Source organism: Sorex fumeus, unplaced genomic scaffold, assembly GCF_029834395.1.
Source record: "Sorex fumeus unplaced genomic scaffold, SorFum_2.1 ptg000002l, whole genome shotgun sequence".
In the NCBI taxonomy this organism is placed as follows: domain Eukaryota; kingdom Metazoa; phylum Chordata; class Mammalia; order Eulipotyphla; family Soricidae; genus Sorex; species Sorex fumeus.
This window is the reverse complement of record NW_026606059.1, coordinates 67,950,095-67,966,768: the sequence shown is the minus strand read 5'-3', so window position 1 is coordinate 67,966,768 and position 16,674 is coordinate 67,950,095. Positions and strand designations below refer to the sequence as shown.

Genomic DNA, 16,674 nt, shown 5'->3' with positions numbered 1-16,674 from the left:
AAGTATTCATTCAGCAGCTTTTCCCCCACCCATCCTGCCCACTCAATAGTATTTCTATTAACGCCAATTGAATGCATTACCTATTTGGAAAAATGAAAATATTGCAACGGGATAGATTTTAAAATGCAAGTGTAGACACAGGAAAGGATGGGCAAAGGGAAAGGTAATGTATACTTTAATTAGTAGTACCAGAAATATTGAATAGTCAAAAGACATGATTATATCTTTAGTACTCCAAAGGATGAGCAGCAGTTACATTAGGATGTGTAAATTTAAAACGTAAATATTTATGCCCTTCATTGCATAATGGGAGTGGAACTGACTACATGTGAGATTCAATTTTAGTTACTTATTCTGTTATGTGGGCTGGAGTGATAGCACAGCGGTAGGGCGTTTGCTTGCATGGCTGGCCCGGGTTTGATTCCTCTGCTCCTCTTGGAGAGTCTGGCAAGCTACTGAGAGTATCTCACCTGCACAGCAAGGTCTGGAAAGCTACCAGTGACATATTCGATATGCCAAACACAGTAACAACAAATCTCATGATGGAGATGTTACTGAGCCCACTCCAGCAAATCGATGAACAACGGGAGGACAGTGCTACTGCAGTGCTACTCTGTTACGTACAATTGAAAGCTTCTTCCATCACTTGATATCTGATTTTTCATTTAATTTTATCTTAAAGTTTTAAAATGATAATGATAAGACTGGACTTTAGGAAAAGCATATGGAATAATAATTGCATGAACATAACTATGAATAGCTATAAAAATAGTGCTCTGTGAAAAAGTACTATTGAAGCAAAATTCATTCTTTCATATTTGAATTTGATTTTTTGTGAGCTGCAAATGTTGCAATCCTAAATAATGAGAAAGTAGGAAAAACCCTCATCCTATATTAGCTTTTAAATGATTGATATGTAAACATGAAAAAGATCCACACTTGTACTACTTAGCCCACTTATTGACCGTAAAATAAAATATAGGATATATTCCAAGTTCATAAAACTGCTAAAATGACAGAGATGTAATAACTGCAAATACACATATTTTATAAATTGTCATGCTTAATATAGGTCTGAATGTATTTTCTATAAAATTTTGTATTATAATCTGAAAAATAGTTTGTAAATTTTTTTTACAGTATTTTTTGGGGGGTGAGGGATATACCTATTGGTTCTCGGGACTTATTTCTGATTTTGTGTTCAGGGATCACATCTTGTGATACTCAGGGAAATATATGAGGTTCCAGGGATAAAACCTGGGTTAGCCTCAGTCAAGGCAAGTTCCCTGACTGCTGTTTTAACTCTCTGGCTCCTACAATATTTTTATTCTGAATTAATTACATAGCATTATGCTGGGTTTTTCTAAATATTTCATTTTTAAAATAAGTTCATGACCATGAAAAAAGCAATAGAAAAATAGTGCAATTCCATTTTTTTTGTTTTCTAAAAGAATATAACATTTAGTATGCCATAAAAAATCTTATAACAAAATTTGAATTTGTAATAGCCTAAATATAAAGAATTTCATGCTCAGCATCAATATTTCTCATTATTTCTCCAGATCAAGATCTAGTGACAGCTGCAAAATTAACTAATGGCATCACTGTAATTGAAACTGGCATAATAGGCTCAGTCATTTTACAATCTGCTCACTCGGAAACTTTATAACATTGTTTTCAGAAGTTGACTGCAGGAAATATTGAAGAACTTGATTTGTAAGAATGGGATGGCTTCATAATAATTAGAAGTGCAACTAAAAGCTAGAAATCAGATATAGCATTTTGGGTTTCTTTTTATTTCTAACTGTAAAAGGTGATTGAAATTAATTTTGGACAGGTTAGAGTAGAAAATGTAGGATAGTTCATTTACGAAAAACTCCATCCTCTTGAATTCACTCAAAAATGGTTTTGTGATAGCATTTTGGAACATGTTGACCAGACGACAAAGAAAAGTTACCAAAAATATTAGGGCATGGAAAGATAATACACGCAGTTTTCTTTTCTTTTCTTTTTGTTTTAATCCAGCTGAATACAGTTCCATCGTTGGAATATAGGACACCTCATATGATCCCCTATACATCACTGGGATTAAGCCCTGATCTCTGTCAGCGGTGCTCCACTCTATCGCTTAAGTAAATGAGAAGAAAATTTACCAAGATTTCACATTCTGTAATTTGTGATGTATTGTGTGTGGAACTGAATGATTGATATCACCTTTGACTCTGTTGGAAACACAGGTTAAGTTTCTAAGCCACAGAGATTTGAAAGAAAAATGAGTTCCTTAACAAGGTGATCACCAGGTGTTTTTTATGAACACAAATGTGTGGGACACCTTGTTTAGTCCAACTTATGAGAAAGCAGAAGTTCAGAAGACAGAAAACACAGGCTTATTTCTAGTAAGTCGCCTGCAGTTTACTATAAAGGTATATAGTAAATGTTTAATGAGTCCTTTGGAAAGCAACCACAAAAAAAAAAATGAGTCTCAAGATTTGCGGTGAAAATATTCCCAACACGGTTCTTTCACAGTATCAGCAGGGATTTCAGGTAACACTGGGTATGGAGCTGGGAAGAGGATTTCTGTGGACATTTTGCTCACAAGACCTCTCTCTGAGCTAACTCCAGACCAATACTGGTAAATCAATTATACATTCTCTTTATTTAAGATAATTATGGTAGTTATCTGACTGAATTATTTTGTGTCTGTATAAAAGGATGTGAATGCTTTCCTGAATTGGTAGGAAATACATTGCTTGCAATTCCTTTTCTCTGCCCAAAGAGACAGAACCGTTTAGCATTTCTAACAGCTAATATACTGTCAAGAAGTTGATAAAGGCTTAATAAAATTTTGGGATATATTAATAGGTAAACTGTCTTCCATGTCTTTCACTGGGGGGTGTATTGAGAGTTGCTCACTCTTATTAGTAGGGCTTCATACATGAACTATGTTCAGCCCCACACCCTCCACCCAATATCAACTTCCCTTCACCATTGGCCAAGCCCCTCACCCACTCTGAACCTGGCACCTGTGGTAAGCTGCCTACTGAAAAGAAGCTCTCAGTTTCTGTAGCTTTTGTGTGTTTGTTGTTATATGAGAGCGATCATTCTGTCGCTCCTTTTACAGATTACTCAGCATGATACTCTCCACCTTCATCTATGTGACAACAAATTTGATGATTTCATTTTTTTCTTACAGTTGAGTAGTATTCCATTGTGTATATGGGCCATTTTTTTTATACAGTCATTCAGCACTGGACAATTGCATTATTTCCAGACTCTGGTATGGTGAATAGTGCTGCAATGATCATAGGGGTATGAATGTCTTTTCTAAATTCAGTTTTGGGACCCATGGGGTAGATGCCCAGATGCTAGATCATATGGAAGTGCAATTCTAACTTTTTTTTCCCTTAAATTTTTATTAGTGAAACTCCATGAGGTACAGTTGTAGACTTTCAAATTTTTGTGCTTGGGTTTCAATTATACAATGATTGAATACCCATCCCTCCACCAGTGCCCATTCTCCACCACCACCAGTCCCAGTATCCCTCCCACCTCTCCCATCCCCCCATCTCACCCTACCTCTGTGGCATTCTCTTTTGTTATCTCTCTCCTTTTGAGTGCTGTGGTTTGCAAAAGAGACATCGAATGGCAATCTTGTTCGAACTATAGTCTACTCTCATCACGCATTTCCCATCCTGAGAGAAACCTCCCAACACCCTTTATTTGGTGCTCCCTTCTCTATCTGAGCTGCCTTTTCCCCTAGCGTGTGCGGCTGTCCTCAAAGCCATGGAGTAATCCTCCTTGATATCAGCTATTCTTGGGTGTTAGTCTCCTATTTTGTTACTTTATGTTCCCCAGATGAATGTGATCTTTCTATGTCCAAAATAGACCATGTGCTAGGCCACAAAACATACCTCAGTAGAATCAGGAAGATAGAAATACTACCAACAATCTTTTCAGACCACAATGCACTGAGAATAGAAATGAACCACACACAGACACGGAGAACCAAATCAAACACCTGGAAATTAAATTCTAACTTTTTAAAATAATGTCCATCTTGATTTCCAAAGAGAACAAGTCAATTTGGCCGCTGGAAGTGAATGAAGGATTATATTTTTTTGTTAAGTATCTTCCAAAGAAAAAACAAATAGCTGGATCTCAGTGTTGCTTGTGAGAAAATGAAAATTCAAAACGTTTATATGACATGAACAAACAAATGTAGATGTCTATATATATTATTATTTAGCAATCAATATTTAATACATCTATATTATGTAACATGAATATAAATATAATTAGATATTAAATAGCTCAAGCAATCAAATACATATCTGATTATCAAATATAAAATTAAATACAAGTTGTGAAATGCTAAAATATACTAGTGAACATTTATTAAACGTCACTTATCAGATGCTGCTTTGGATTTTGTGCCATTAATTCTAGAACTGTCTTATAGAACCAGTTCTACATTCATTATTTAATATTCTAAAGAATGCAGCTGTACAGCATATGGGTAATCAAGTTAAACTTAAGTGACAATTTTAAAATTCTCTTTTGCCATTTAAATTGTTTTCATTACTTTCTGTTCCTCCTAGAGAATTATAACATAAAGTGCATCATCTGAGCTTCTGTTTTCCTCTCTTGTGTTTTCTACCCCAGTACGCTGAGCAGCTTTCTGAGATAGGCACTGAGATTTCCGTTCCCTCTAAGTGAAAAAGGGATGGCTGCTTCTTTGATTAGCCACATAATATAACAAATGGTAATAGGACAGTCGCTCCCATGATTGCACTGCTCTATCAGACACCTTACTTGCCAACTGGATAAGAGGCAGAGAGATGAGCGCCTGCTGAGTTGGAAGAACATAAGCCCTGCTGTGAACTGCCTTAGGGGGAAGTTTCACAGGCAGCCTGTACAAACTAAGAAAAGTCCCTGGACAAGATCTAGAAAGAAAATATGAACGTCAGTGATATGGTTCTAAGGAAATGAAGTCTGCTAGCAAGAAGCATGACTCTGGCTTTATGTGGGATCATATTGCTGGCAAACACTTGTACTGCAGCCTTGAGAATCTGATCAAAGTAATCAGTTGATCTCTCTCCAGATTTCTAGCTTACAGGAATTGAGATCAGAAAGGTTTGTGTGGTGTCATCCATTAAATTATCATAATTCATTATTAGCAATATAAAACCAATGCAGATGGGAATGCCAATTTTGTGGGGAAATTCTTTTAGGTATCCTTATGAGAATATATGTAATGGTATGTCTAGATGGGAAAACATATGGAAATAGTGCATGAAGCATAAGGAGCAAGGAATAGTTATGGCCAAAGACAACATTGAAATGATTATTATAAAATGAAAAATACAGTTTTAGTTGAAATCACATAATAATAACTAAAAATATCATTAAGATCCTTTAAAGAAAACAAAAAATTATATAAGAAAAATGGGAAAAAAACTATTTAGGAAGATTTAATGATTTTAACTACACATTTGAAAGTATTATTATTAATGTTATCATTACCTAAAAATGTCTAATAGATATTTTCTTTCCTGGATAATACAAAAAGGCTGGACCAGGGTGATGGTCAATAAATAGGGCACATGACTAGCATATGCAAGACCCCAAATTTGATGACTAAAACAGCATGCCTCCCCCTGGAACTACCAGCAGGGACCTAGTGGCCCCCAGAACTGCTGAGTAGAGCACTAGTATCCAGCACAGCTGGCAGAAACAACCTTATTCTCCTTGGAATGACTCTATAAAAAAATGAACCCCATAGCCTTGAGATGACTTGAGAGTAATTCATATTTAGTTCACATTTGTTTAAATCACAAGCAAAAGCATTAACATGGTTATTTTTTGTTTGCTTGGTATCATATTTGGTGGTGCTCAGGGCTTACTCCTGACTCTGCATTCAGGGACAGTGCTCGAGGAATTATACTGGGTGACTTGATCAAATCTTTATCAGCTCTTTGAGATTAGGCCTTGCATTAAAAAAAATTAATCAATTCCCATGTACTTTAGCTTACTATGACTTTACAAGAACTCATAACAGCCACACTCTCACCTTTGACTCGAAAAGTATATTTTGGGGCACTTCTTTTCTCACCATGTTTATCCTATCAATCCAGATTTTAAGATAGTTTCACTCATTTGTTTTTTTTTTTTACAAAAACTCATATGTGCTTTTTACAAAATGATTAAAATGAGAAAATATTTTGAGACATTTTATATGACATTATACTCCACAGAAAAATACTTTACTGAAATTCTGAAACTAATTTGTGATCTATGTTGTGCTATGTGGCAATGAAAAAATTGATAAAAATCCATCTTAAAGCTAATACTGTGTATCTAGTACTGAAAATATCATTGGATGATGTAATAATGTCTTTATGGAGAAAAATTGTTTTATTAATATATTTAATCATTTATTAAGAATGAATGATGCTGCTTGTTATTACACTAAAATATTTTATTTGCACATTTAGCTTTTATATTATGTAGCATTCTGTTCAAAACATAATTTTATGAGGAAAAGCCACTTAAATTTTAATATTCCATGATATAGTATCCTATTTATAATCAAATAAGATGCAAGAAAATAAGTTTGTTTTTTAATTTAGTACTTTTTGGTAAGAGGGAAATAAATTTAAATTTATAAACTAATTCTGAATCAAGCTCATAGTATACTTTTCATTTAAACTAGCAATTTTGCACTATTATAAAAATGTACCACAATGCAAATTATTTAAATGTATAAACCACAAAAAACATCATTGACATATAATTAGAATCTTAAACTAATCACTGTGTCAATTAAACTTTGTTCTAGCTCTCTTATCTAAATGATAAATTATAGCAGTTGACAGAATACATTTAGCCATATATATAAAAGAAGGAAATTTAATGTAAAATGAGATTACATGCTAAATTTAATTATTCTATTTCTAGAAAATAAAATGTAATCTTGAATGCTCTCACATCCTTTCCACTTGAAGTACTCCGATGCAGGAGGTCATATGTCACTAAGAAGCAATTCTTCTCTTTGACTTTGCTTTATTTTATCTATTGGAATAATTTTGTAATTTTTAAATGATTCATATAGCAAGTCCTCCAAGGAAGTAAAGAAGGTAGATCCAGGGTCTGGAGAGATAGTATAGTGGTGAGGGTCGACCTGTATTCTATCACCTGAGCACCAGCACCAACAGAAGTGTGCAGGGCCAAGAGTAACCCTCACTGAGCATCACTGGATATGGTCCCCCAAATCGAGAAAAAAATTAAAAGATGTAAAAGCAATTTATATGTTTAGTATTTTAAAAAGATGTATAGTTATGTGAACACAGAGAAAGTGCACTGAGCAGTGTTGAACTTTTATTCTATAAATGAATTCCTGGAGGTGAGAGGGAACTATATAAAATTTGAAAGGATATGGAGTAAGTAGACTGCAGATGTATGTACAGAAGGTTCTGAGAAGAAAGAAAAGACAGAATTGTTTAGCATAATAAATATAGAAAATGAATTTATATTCTTGTGACTCATAAGTTGAAGCAAATACTGGTGAGGAACAAGGATCAAGAGCCTGGTAGTTGTAGATTTCGTGTTTACTACACCATGCTGAAGTAGATGTTTTAAAATGATACTCCAAACTAGAAAAAAGAAGCAATCATAGAGAGCTGAGGAGGTGGTTCAGAGGGCCCAATACAGGAATCGAATACGTCCCAGATTTCATCCCTGCAACATCAGAATTCCCGAGCACAGATGCATGTGCTTGCCCTCAGAAAAATGTCGATACTAATATTGAATTTGTGCCCTAGTTACTGCGAATATATTTTACATCTTCTGGGATAATAAATGAAAAACAACCTAAAAGAAATTCTTTATTTATACCCAGTAAAATCCACATACTCATTGTTAACACTATGCCTTTTAAGTCCATTTTGAAGGAAAAGATTGATTTGTATCATTCTCTGGGGGAGGATTTTCAACACTTCAAGCTATTTATAAAAGGGAGAGAAGACACTCCTGGATTTTTCTAGAAATTTGTTTTAGGATTAGAATGTTTCAATATCTACCTACACTGACTCTATGTAAAACTAAAGGTAAATAATATAAACATTATTAGGAATCAAAGGACAATGTGTCCACTATGTATTTTATATCTATTTTATTTAAACATATAGAAGTCTACTTTATTCATAAGTTTATTTAAAATGAAGATTAAATGACTTATTTTAGAAACATAATCATTTGTGGTTAGCTATTTATGATATACAATTTTATGACAAATTTCTCTTGCTACAATCCAAATCTCATGTCAGGAGCATAACTTGATTATAAATTGTAAACCCTCACAAAAAGATTGATAAAACTGAACAATATGGAAAGAAAGATGACAGCTACTTCGGAGATTTATAGAAAGTCAGGTATGAGCTGGTCGTGATGGGGCGACTGAAACCTCATGGGAAGGGGGGCATTCCCGACTCGTCCTTCACGCCCTACCGAGGTCAGGAGTTGCCCCCCACGAGCGGCACTCCGGCATGGCCATGGCTCCAGAGCACAGAAACCAATCTCATAATTATCTGACTCTCAGCAGAAATACTTCCAGGCTTAATAAGTAAAATACCAGAAATCCCAAATCGCGCAGCCACGACAGCATTTGATTTTTGTGACCAGGTGTAGGAAACAAATTATTTCACAATGCCTTCTCAGCATGTCTGATTTGGGGGTGTAAACTCCAAATAACAATGGTGCATCTTTTGTCAAAACAATGAATCTAATCAAAGTAGATAGAGTGTCAACTAGAATTCATCTGCCTCACAGGCACTGAGAGTGTTGGGGGGGAGTTATTGGGGTTCTTCGTGGTGAAAAATAAGTATGGGTAAAGAAAAATGTGTTTGATATTTGCATGACCGAGACTTAAACCTGAAAGCTTTGTAACTTTTCCCACAGTGATTCAATAAATAAAAAAAAACTGAACAATAATGAGTATAATTTTCCCCAGGTATATGACAAATCACAGCCTTGACTTAAAAGAAGATTACAAGATATATATTTCCAATAAATGGTTTATAGTTTATAAATTATCAAAATTCATGAGATGGGAATATAATCTTTCACAGTTTTAAAATCAATAGGTGGAAGTAGAGTAATTCCAATAAAAAATAAAACAGAAATTGTATAAAGAACTCAGAGTGATGTGATAATAAATTATTTTACATTGCATTAGCTATGCATAGTCCAAGAATCCACTTTAAATCTAAGGATATGCTTATAATATCAGGCTATTTTACATTTTAGCAAATTTTACATATTCTGATGCATATGGTCCAGTATAACAACTTGAAAAATAGGGATAAATATATAAATGTCACTAACAAATAGTGATACCTTAAAGCATATTCTTATGTACAATTAAAGGATGAATAAATTAACTTATAAATTATTATGTGGAGGGATATAACATGAAAATGACTAAATGCAAACTTTGATCTTCAGCTTGGAATGAGAGAAGTATCAGTTCTACACTTAGAACTATCCACAGTATTAGTTTAATCTTATTGTAGCATGGTTAGGGTTCAGAGTTGTATTTTTAATATTAGTAGAATTATAAACCAATTCAAAATGCAGAGACGATAGAGACTGGACCTTGACAATTTACACTTAATGTTTTAGACTTCCCAATACACTACATATTATCAAAAGTATCATTCACCATTGTTAGCTTGCAGCTATTTTTCATGTAGTATTGCACATCTAAGTAGGACAAATGAAGACCTCACCCCTAACCAAAATTTCTTGGAAACTAAATAAGGCATATCTGATGAAAAAAATTGGAGACAAATATAAATGATTTAGGAAAATTAGACTTTAGTATATAAGTGAAACTAATTTAATCAACTTGCCCTTAAAACCCAAGACATTGCTCTAGCCAAAGGTAAATATGTGCTACATGAAGAGCATAGAAAGCTTCCTGAGAAGGGGAGTCAGAAAAACTCCATGCAAGAAAATGATTCAGTGCCAATTGTTGGTTTCAGATGCAGAATCCAATGAAAGGAAGCAAGGTCATTAGAAATACATACAGTATTGGGCCTATGAGGTAGTATAGCAAGTAGGGTGCTTGCCTTGCATTTGACGGGCCAGGTTTGATCACTGGCACCCCAGAAGTTCCCCTGAGCATCACAGAAATGATCCCTGAGTGCAAAACCAGAGTAAACCCTGAGCACTGTTGAGTGTGACCCAACCCACCCTCCCCTGTCACCCATCACAAAAAAAATAAAAAAGTAGCAAATATATTCTTACCAAAGAATTCTGATAAGAGTCCATAGAGGAAACCAAGAACTACTTCAAAGAGCTAGCCTGAATGCTTTGCCCATAGGAGGTCTGCGTTTATTTCCTGTCATTCATTATGGTGCTCTATGCACAGCCAAGAACTGCTAATGAAAACTGATTTAAAGTAACCCTTGAGGGGGCTGGAGTGATAGTACAGTGGATAGGGCATCTTCCTTGCATGCAGTTGACCCGGGTTCGACTCCCAGCATCCCATATGGTCTGAACATTGCCAGGAGTAATTCTTGCGTGCATGAGCCAGGAGTGACCCCTATGCATCACCAGTTGTGACCCAAAAAGCAAAAATAAATAAATAAACACCTGAACTCTTCTAATATGCCCCCCCCCCCGCAAAATTACCATTAAAACAAAAGAGCTTAGGAACTGGTAGTACAGTGGGTAAGGGTGCTTGCCTTGTACACAGCAGACCCATCATCTCATAAGTCAACTGAACACTTTTTAGAGTGATCCCTTAATGCAAAGCAACGAGTATGACCTGAGCACTGTCAGGTGTGACCTTCCCTTAAAAAAATCAAACAAAAAGAGCTTAACTAGCTTACACTGAATTTCATCCTTGTGAAACTATGTAAAGACTAGTACATACAACTAGGAATTCTTCTGTACCGAATATGAATGCACATATTGTTTTCAGCTGCTACATCTGCAGTCATTACTATATATTATAGAAAATATATGCATGTGATGAAAAATGGCCATGAAAAATCAATTCTTGAAGATGTTCTGCAATGTGGTCACCAATCGCTCACTACTACCTAGATGCTTAGTTGACTATATTTTAAGTCAGGCCCTCCCAAACAAACATTTAAATGTCATGAAGATATATGAACCCATTTTCACTGAAGCAGAAAAGACAGACATTTTATGTTGTATATGTAGAAACAATGGGAGTTAGTAAACTAGTTTTGAGTATAATTCATGAAAGTTGACAGTCAAACCAGAAATCCTGGCAACATCATAATTCATCTCCCAAGTTATTACATTTTCAGTCTACTTAGTACTTATTGAAAGGATAAAGAAACTTAAAATATGTGTATACGTTTATTAACATAAACAGATCCTTTCTAATAAGGATCTTTAATGAAAAGAATATTTTATTACTCCTTCAACATTGCTAAAATTACACTTAAAATTAAACGCTTGTATTTGCGGTGTTTTGAACTATGAATTAAGTCGCCAAGTTAAAAATATTCAACTATTGTGAAAGTGCCTTAGAAAACTCTGATTAATACTATCATGGTGGAGGAAAATAAATCTCAGATATGCATTGTCTCATGCTAGAGAAAAAGCAGATGCATGTCAGGTAGGAAGAAAATGGTGTTCAAAAATGTGGCAATTTTTGAAATGCTGCATTTTTTTAGATTAAAAAAGGGAGCAAAACCTTCCACATGATTATTTGACAGAAGGCTTTTCTGGCAAGAAATGCAGTAGTAGAAGAAATGTTAAAACTATCCCCATAATCAAACTTTCAATCTTTATACCAAGTGATTCAATTGCACAAAATTTTTCTTGACGTATACCTTAAAGATGTCATATTTTAAATAGTGTGCTTTAGAAAGGAAGAGCACTTGCTAGTGTATTTTTGTATCACAATATTTTTCATTTAATGTGAGGGACTTGAGGACTAGGGTGCTGAAGATATGAGCTAGAATTGAAATGCTATTCCTGTCAGTCAGGTAGGATGGGACCTTTCCTAAATAAGGTGGAACTCTTTGTTTTCTTTGGGGGGGGGTGACTACATCTGGATTGGCTTAGAATGTGCCCCTGACTCTGCACTCAGTGATGACTCATGTAAGGTTCAGGAGATGCAGGGGATCTAACCTACATTGACCGTGTGCAAGACAAACACCCTACCTGTCTGGTTCAGAAGTTAAGAGAAAATTTGTGGTTGCATGACAGAAAGAAGGAAGAACACCTGTAGACGTTTATCTGAAACTCTCAGGAATACTTTGCCATGTCTACCACCCCTGCAGTGTGACAGGATCCATGCATGGTGGAAGGACATTCAAGAAATATTTGTTCCTGGAACAAGATAACGGTCTCCTTCACCCCCACATCGCCCCCCCCCCCACCAATTCTTGGAATCGGTTTACTTATAATATGTGCATTGTGGATGATCTGTAAATTTAGTCTAGGATGTTCCAGGAAAATGATGTTTGAGCATCAGCCCTGCAAAATATACGGCAGGATAAACCAGATGGGTCTGTGAGGAAATCTATGGATGGCTTACAGAAATAGGAATTAACATTTACACAAACACCTAGCAATATGTTAAGCAATAAGAAACTGGAAGATAAAATAGAAACTAAAAATGCCCCATATGGACCCCGAATTAGGAGGTGTATAGTGCCCACCATAATGACTAAATGTATGACACATTGAACCTTTGGCAGAAAATAAGGCTCAGGAGGCCACGGTGGTGTTTGCTAAACATAAAACAAAAGGTTGATCTCAGAAGGCAAATTAGAACCTGGAATCATTGGTAGGGAAAGAGTTGGTTATAGTTTTAACAAGAAGTAAGGAAGGGACCTGGATATCCTGAAAGCCTTAAAAAGCATCCTAGGATATGGAACAAATAATATTATTGAAAATATAATTAGATATAAATTAATTTCTAATGAACCCTTTGTGCTAATCTGATGCAATTTATGAGTGGTATTTGTAAACACTGCCTGCAACGCTTGCATGATTTATTTTTAATTCTGTGCAACCACTATAAACAAGCAAAACAGAAAGCTTCTTGCCTCATCTCCTGCTGCAATTAAGTCATAAGTTAAATGCATACATAGAAAACGAATATAAATATAGACATAATATGAAATAAAACAGATCTCCTCCAGCATCTGAAGAAGACTGTGTTCTTTCACTAACTCCACCAGCCCACCTTCAGGGGCCCTGATCCTTTGCCGCAGCTGAACTGCAGCAATACTTTATTTTTACCATCCTGGGTTTCTTTTCACAATTTAAAGTGGGAAACAAATATTCACACATGTTTAACACCTTCCATAGAGTTTGTCATAGCACCCCATTATCGAACAGCGCTTCTGATGAGAAACAACTCCTACTATGTAGGACAAATAGAGTTTATAAATGTCCTCCAATAAGTTTAACTCACGTTTTAACGCCAAGTGAGTTTGTACAAAACATACAGATAAAAACCTCATTTCGTGGTCATTTATGAAGCTGTAGGACCAAAACAAGGTTAGTTCAGGAATGTGCCAAGATGTCACCCACTGGTTTTCTCTTTGTTTCTGTTTTCTTTAGAGGCCAAATACTGTAGTACTTAGGAACTACTCTGGTGCAGTGTTCAGTCCACAGGCTGCTGGCTATAAACTCAGGGCTCCGTGTATAGAGACATACTCCATCATGAGCTTCGTGTCATTGCCCTGCCTCAGCTCTTATTTCTTATGGGATTGTTACTCTTGCTTTCAATTTGCAGAGGAGAAAGAGAATTAATTCACTCACAAGGAGACTAAAGGCACAGAGGAGAATAGGGTGGAATAAATGATGCCTAGATATCATACCAGATACTTTCATTTTACTCTCTCACTGGTTTCCACCTGGTAATTTCAAACCTATAGTAGTTTCACAGTCACATCTCCTAAGAAGGTTTAAGAGAGAGATTCGCCTCCTTCTAGACTCACTGCAATTAAACATTAAAGTCCATTAGTTGGAGCATTTATTATGTATTAATGATTTATAGAAAGATTAATCTCTGGAAAAAAATTAGTATCAATAATGGGACTGCATTTCCCCCTCCTGTTATTTCCTCCATTTTTACCCTTAAACATTCTGCTTGGATTATACTGAACTGGGAAACAGTTCTATGATACTACCATGACTTACCTTCATAATATACTTTAAAACCATGAGCACTAACTGCAAAATCACTGGTCAAACGTAGGGAGAATACAGATTTGGTACTTGTCACTGGTGGTGGCAGATGGAATCCTGTTAACCTAGAAACATGAAAGAATTGTTAGTAATTGGCACCTTATCTAACATAGTTTCATTGTAAGTTATTTTTATCAACTCCACATTTTATGAGAATGTGTATATGTGTGCTTATATTTACATGTATTATTATATAAATAAAATTATTGTACTCATAAAATTTACTATAAGTCTCAAATATGTACTTATATAAGGATATGTTATGAATAAATATATGCACTTAAGTGTGGATATAAATTGCACATAAATGTTATTCATGACTATCACATGTAGTATCTTACTGAAAAATATTAATTTATATTTTGGAAAATTAGTTGTGGGTTGTTTAAATGTGAATGTTTATGCCATTGAGTTGTATCAATTCAAATTTGGAAATAACTCAGATTGCTTTCCAGATTCATATACAGATTACATATACATTATGGAAAAAACTAAAATTTAAAATTGAAATTTTATGCAAAAGTGAAACTGGGAAAATGAAATGTTTAAAAATGAGGAGATAATTTTGACTCTAATAGAAATTTTCATAAAGATTAATTACTGAAAATTACTTTGGGGTTAATGTAGCATATATTTACATATCAAATATTTACTTTTTATTTACCCACGGTATGTTGTTAATTTTGTTAATAACATATTAAAATTTATTAGTCTTATTAATCTGAATGGTGCTCTATAATGTACACTTTTTCTAAACCAAAATATTAAAATTAAAAGAAAGAATAAAATTGGGCTGGGAGATCAGACAGCAGTTAGGGTGCATGCCCTCATGTACCCATCCTGAGTTCAATTCCTTCCTGTCACCAAAGGGTGACAAGAACCAAGCCACCAAACTCTATGCCAGACTGTGAGGCAGATGAGAGCCCTATTCACCCCAAGGGACCCAGCCCCGGCAGCCACCCTCCACCACTGAACCACCACCATGTTCCAGGCCACTTTCTGGGACTGAGCAGCTGTGCAACACATTATAAGACACTTCCTACACATTTTCCACAATTACTATACCATATCTAATGGGGCTCAGATAGGCAACAAATCATAGAGAAAAATATATAAATAGATGCCTCTCAGAGAGCCCGGCAAGCTACCAAGAGTATCCCACCCACACAGCAGAGCCTGGCAAGCTCCCCGTGGTGTATCCAATATGCCAAACACAGTGATGACAACAGGTCTCATTCCCCTGACCCTGAACGAGCCTCCAATTGTTGGAAAAAGATGAGTAAGAAAAGGCTGCTAAAATCTCAGGGCTGGGAGAAATAGGGACGTTACTGGTGCCCACTCAAGTAATTCAACAATCAACTGGATGACAGTGATACAGTCAAATGAATCTATACTGGAATTGCTGTTTTCATTGCTATACACAGTAAATCAGTTTGCTTTAGGCTTATTTAGACTATAATATTATTGAGAATTCCAAAAATTTTAGTGGAGTGGATTGATCCATATATATAACTATTTTTTATTAGGACAGAAAATTTTAAATGTCCATTTATTATATTACATGTATCATGAACATTTTAAAGATGAATTTTAAATGAAAGAGTAGAAAGCATGCTTTATGTTTTACTTCTGCATTTATTTTTATTTGTGTGTACTAATAGAAACCAGATGGATTTCCTTCTATTTCTTGTTTTATAGGGGGTCTGGGAGTGGACCACACTTGGTTATGCTAAGTGTTTACTCCTCTGTGCTCAGAAACCATTCCTACTGGTGTGTGGGAGACCATATATGGTAGCAAGGATCCAATCTACTTGACCATGTTCAAGTTGAGCACCTGACATGATTTAGTTTCTCTGATGCTAAAGTATATTTTTAAATAATTTGTGTGAAGTAATTTTGCATTATAACATCTTAAGATTCATCTGTGCATCATTATTTATCAGCCTATAAATGGGACGTAAGCTTACCACTAAAATTCTAATCCTGTCCTATACAATAAAATTAACCCCTATAATCAGATTCATCCATTCTTCTTTCCATTCTGATGATTTTGACTGACAGATATATAGAACACTGGCTTCACATAATATGATAATGGAACAGAGTATTCTGGTGGGGTATTCAATTAAAGATACTACAAAATGACAACTAATGAAAATGTTGCAATACATTATTTCAAACCACACCAGTTAATTGTTGTTGAAATATGGAAGTGAAATTAATTTATATGAATTCTCATATTTATATTCATTCCAAAATTAATAACAATCCAATATTAAAGACAATATTTTATGTATCTTTACATAAAACTATCTTAATGATTAAGAAAATGTAAACGTATTTTTCTCTTTTAACAATCTAATCTCCTGCAGTGATTATTACATAATCAACATGTAGTGGCATGTTGTATAATAAATTTATTTTTCTATT

At 35.0% G+C, this 16,674-nt stretch overlaps 1 protein-coding gene across 2 annotated transcripts in view; it reads right to left on the bottom strand.

Annotated features, from left to right (window-relative positions):
* CSMD3 (CUB and Sushi multiple domains 3) overlaps positions 1-16,674 on the bottom strand; it is a 1,250,820-nt gene that overhangs the window by 1,047,857 nt on the left and 186,289 nt on the right. For both annotated transcript variants that reach the window (XM_056128239.1, XM_056128292.1), the window contains exon 3: positions 14,197-14,309. In XM_056128239.1, the coding sequence (XP_055984214.1) occupies positions 14,197-14,309 (113 nt within the window). The remainder of the gene's footprint in view (positions 1-14,196; positions 14,310-16,674) is intronic.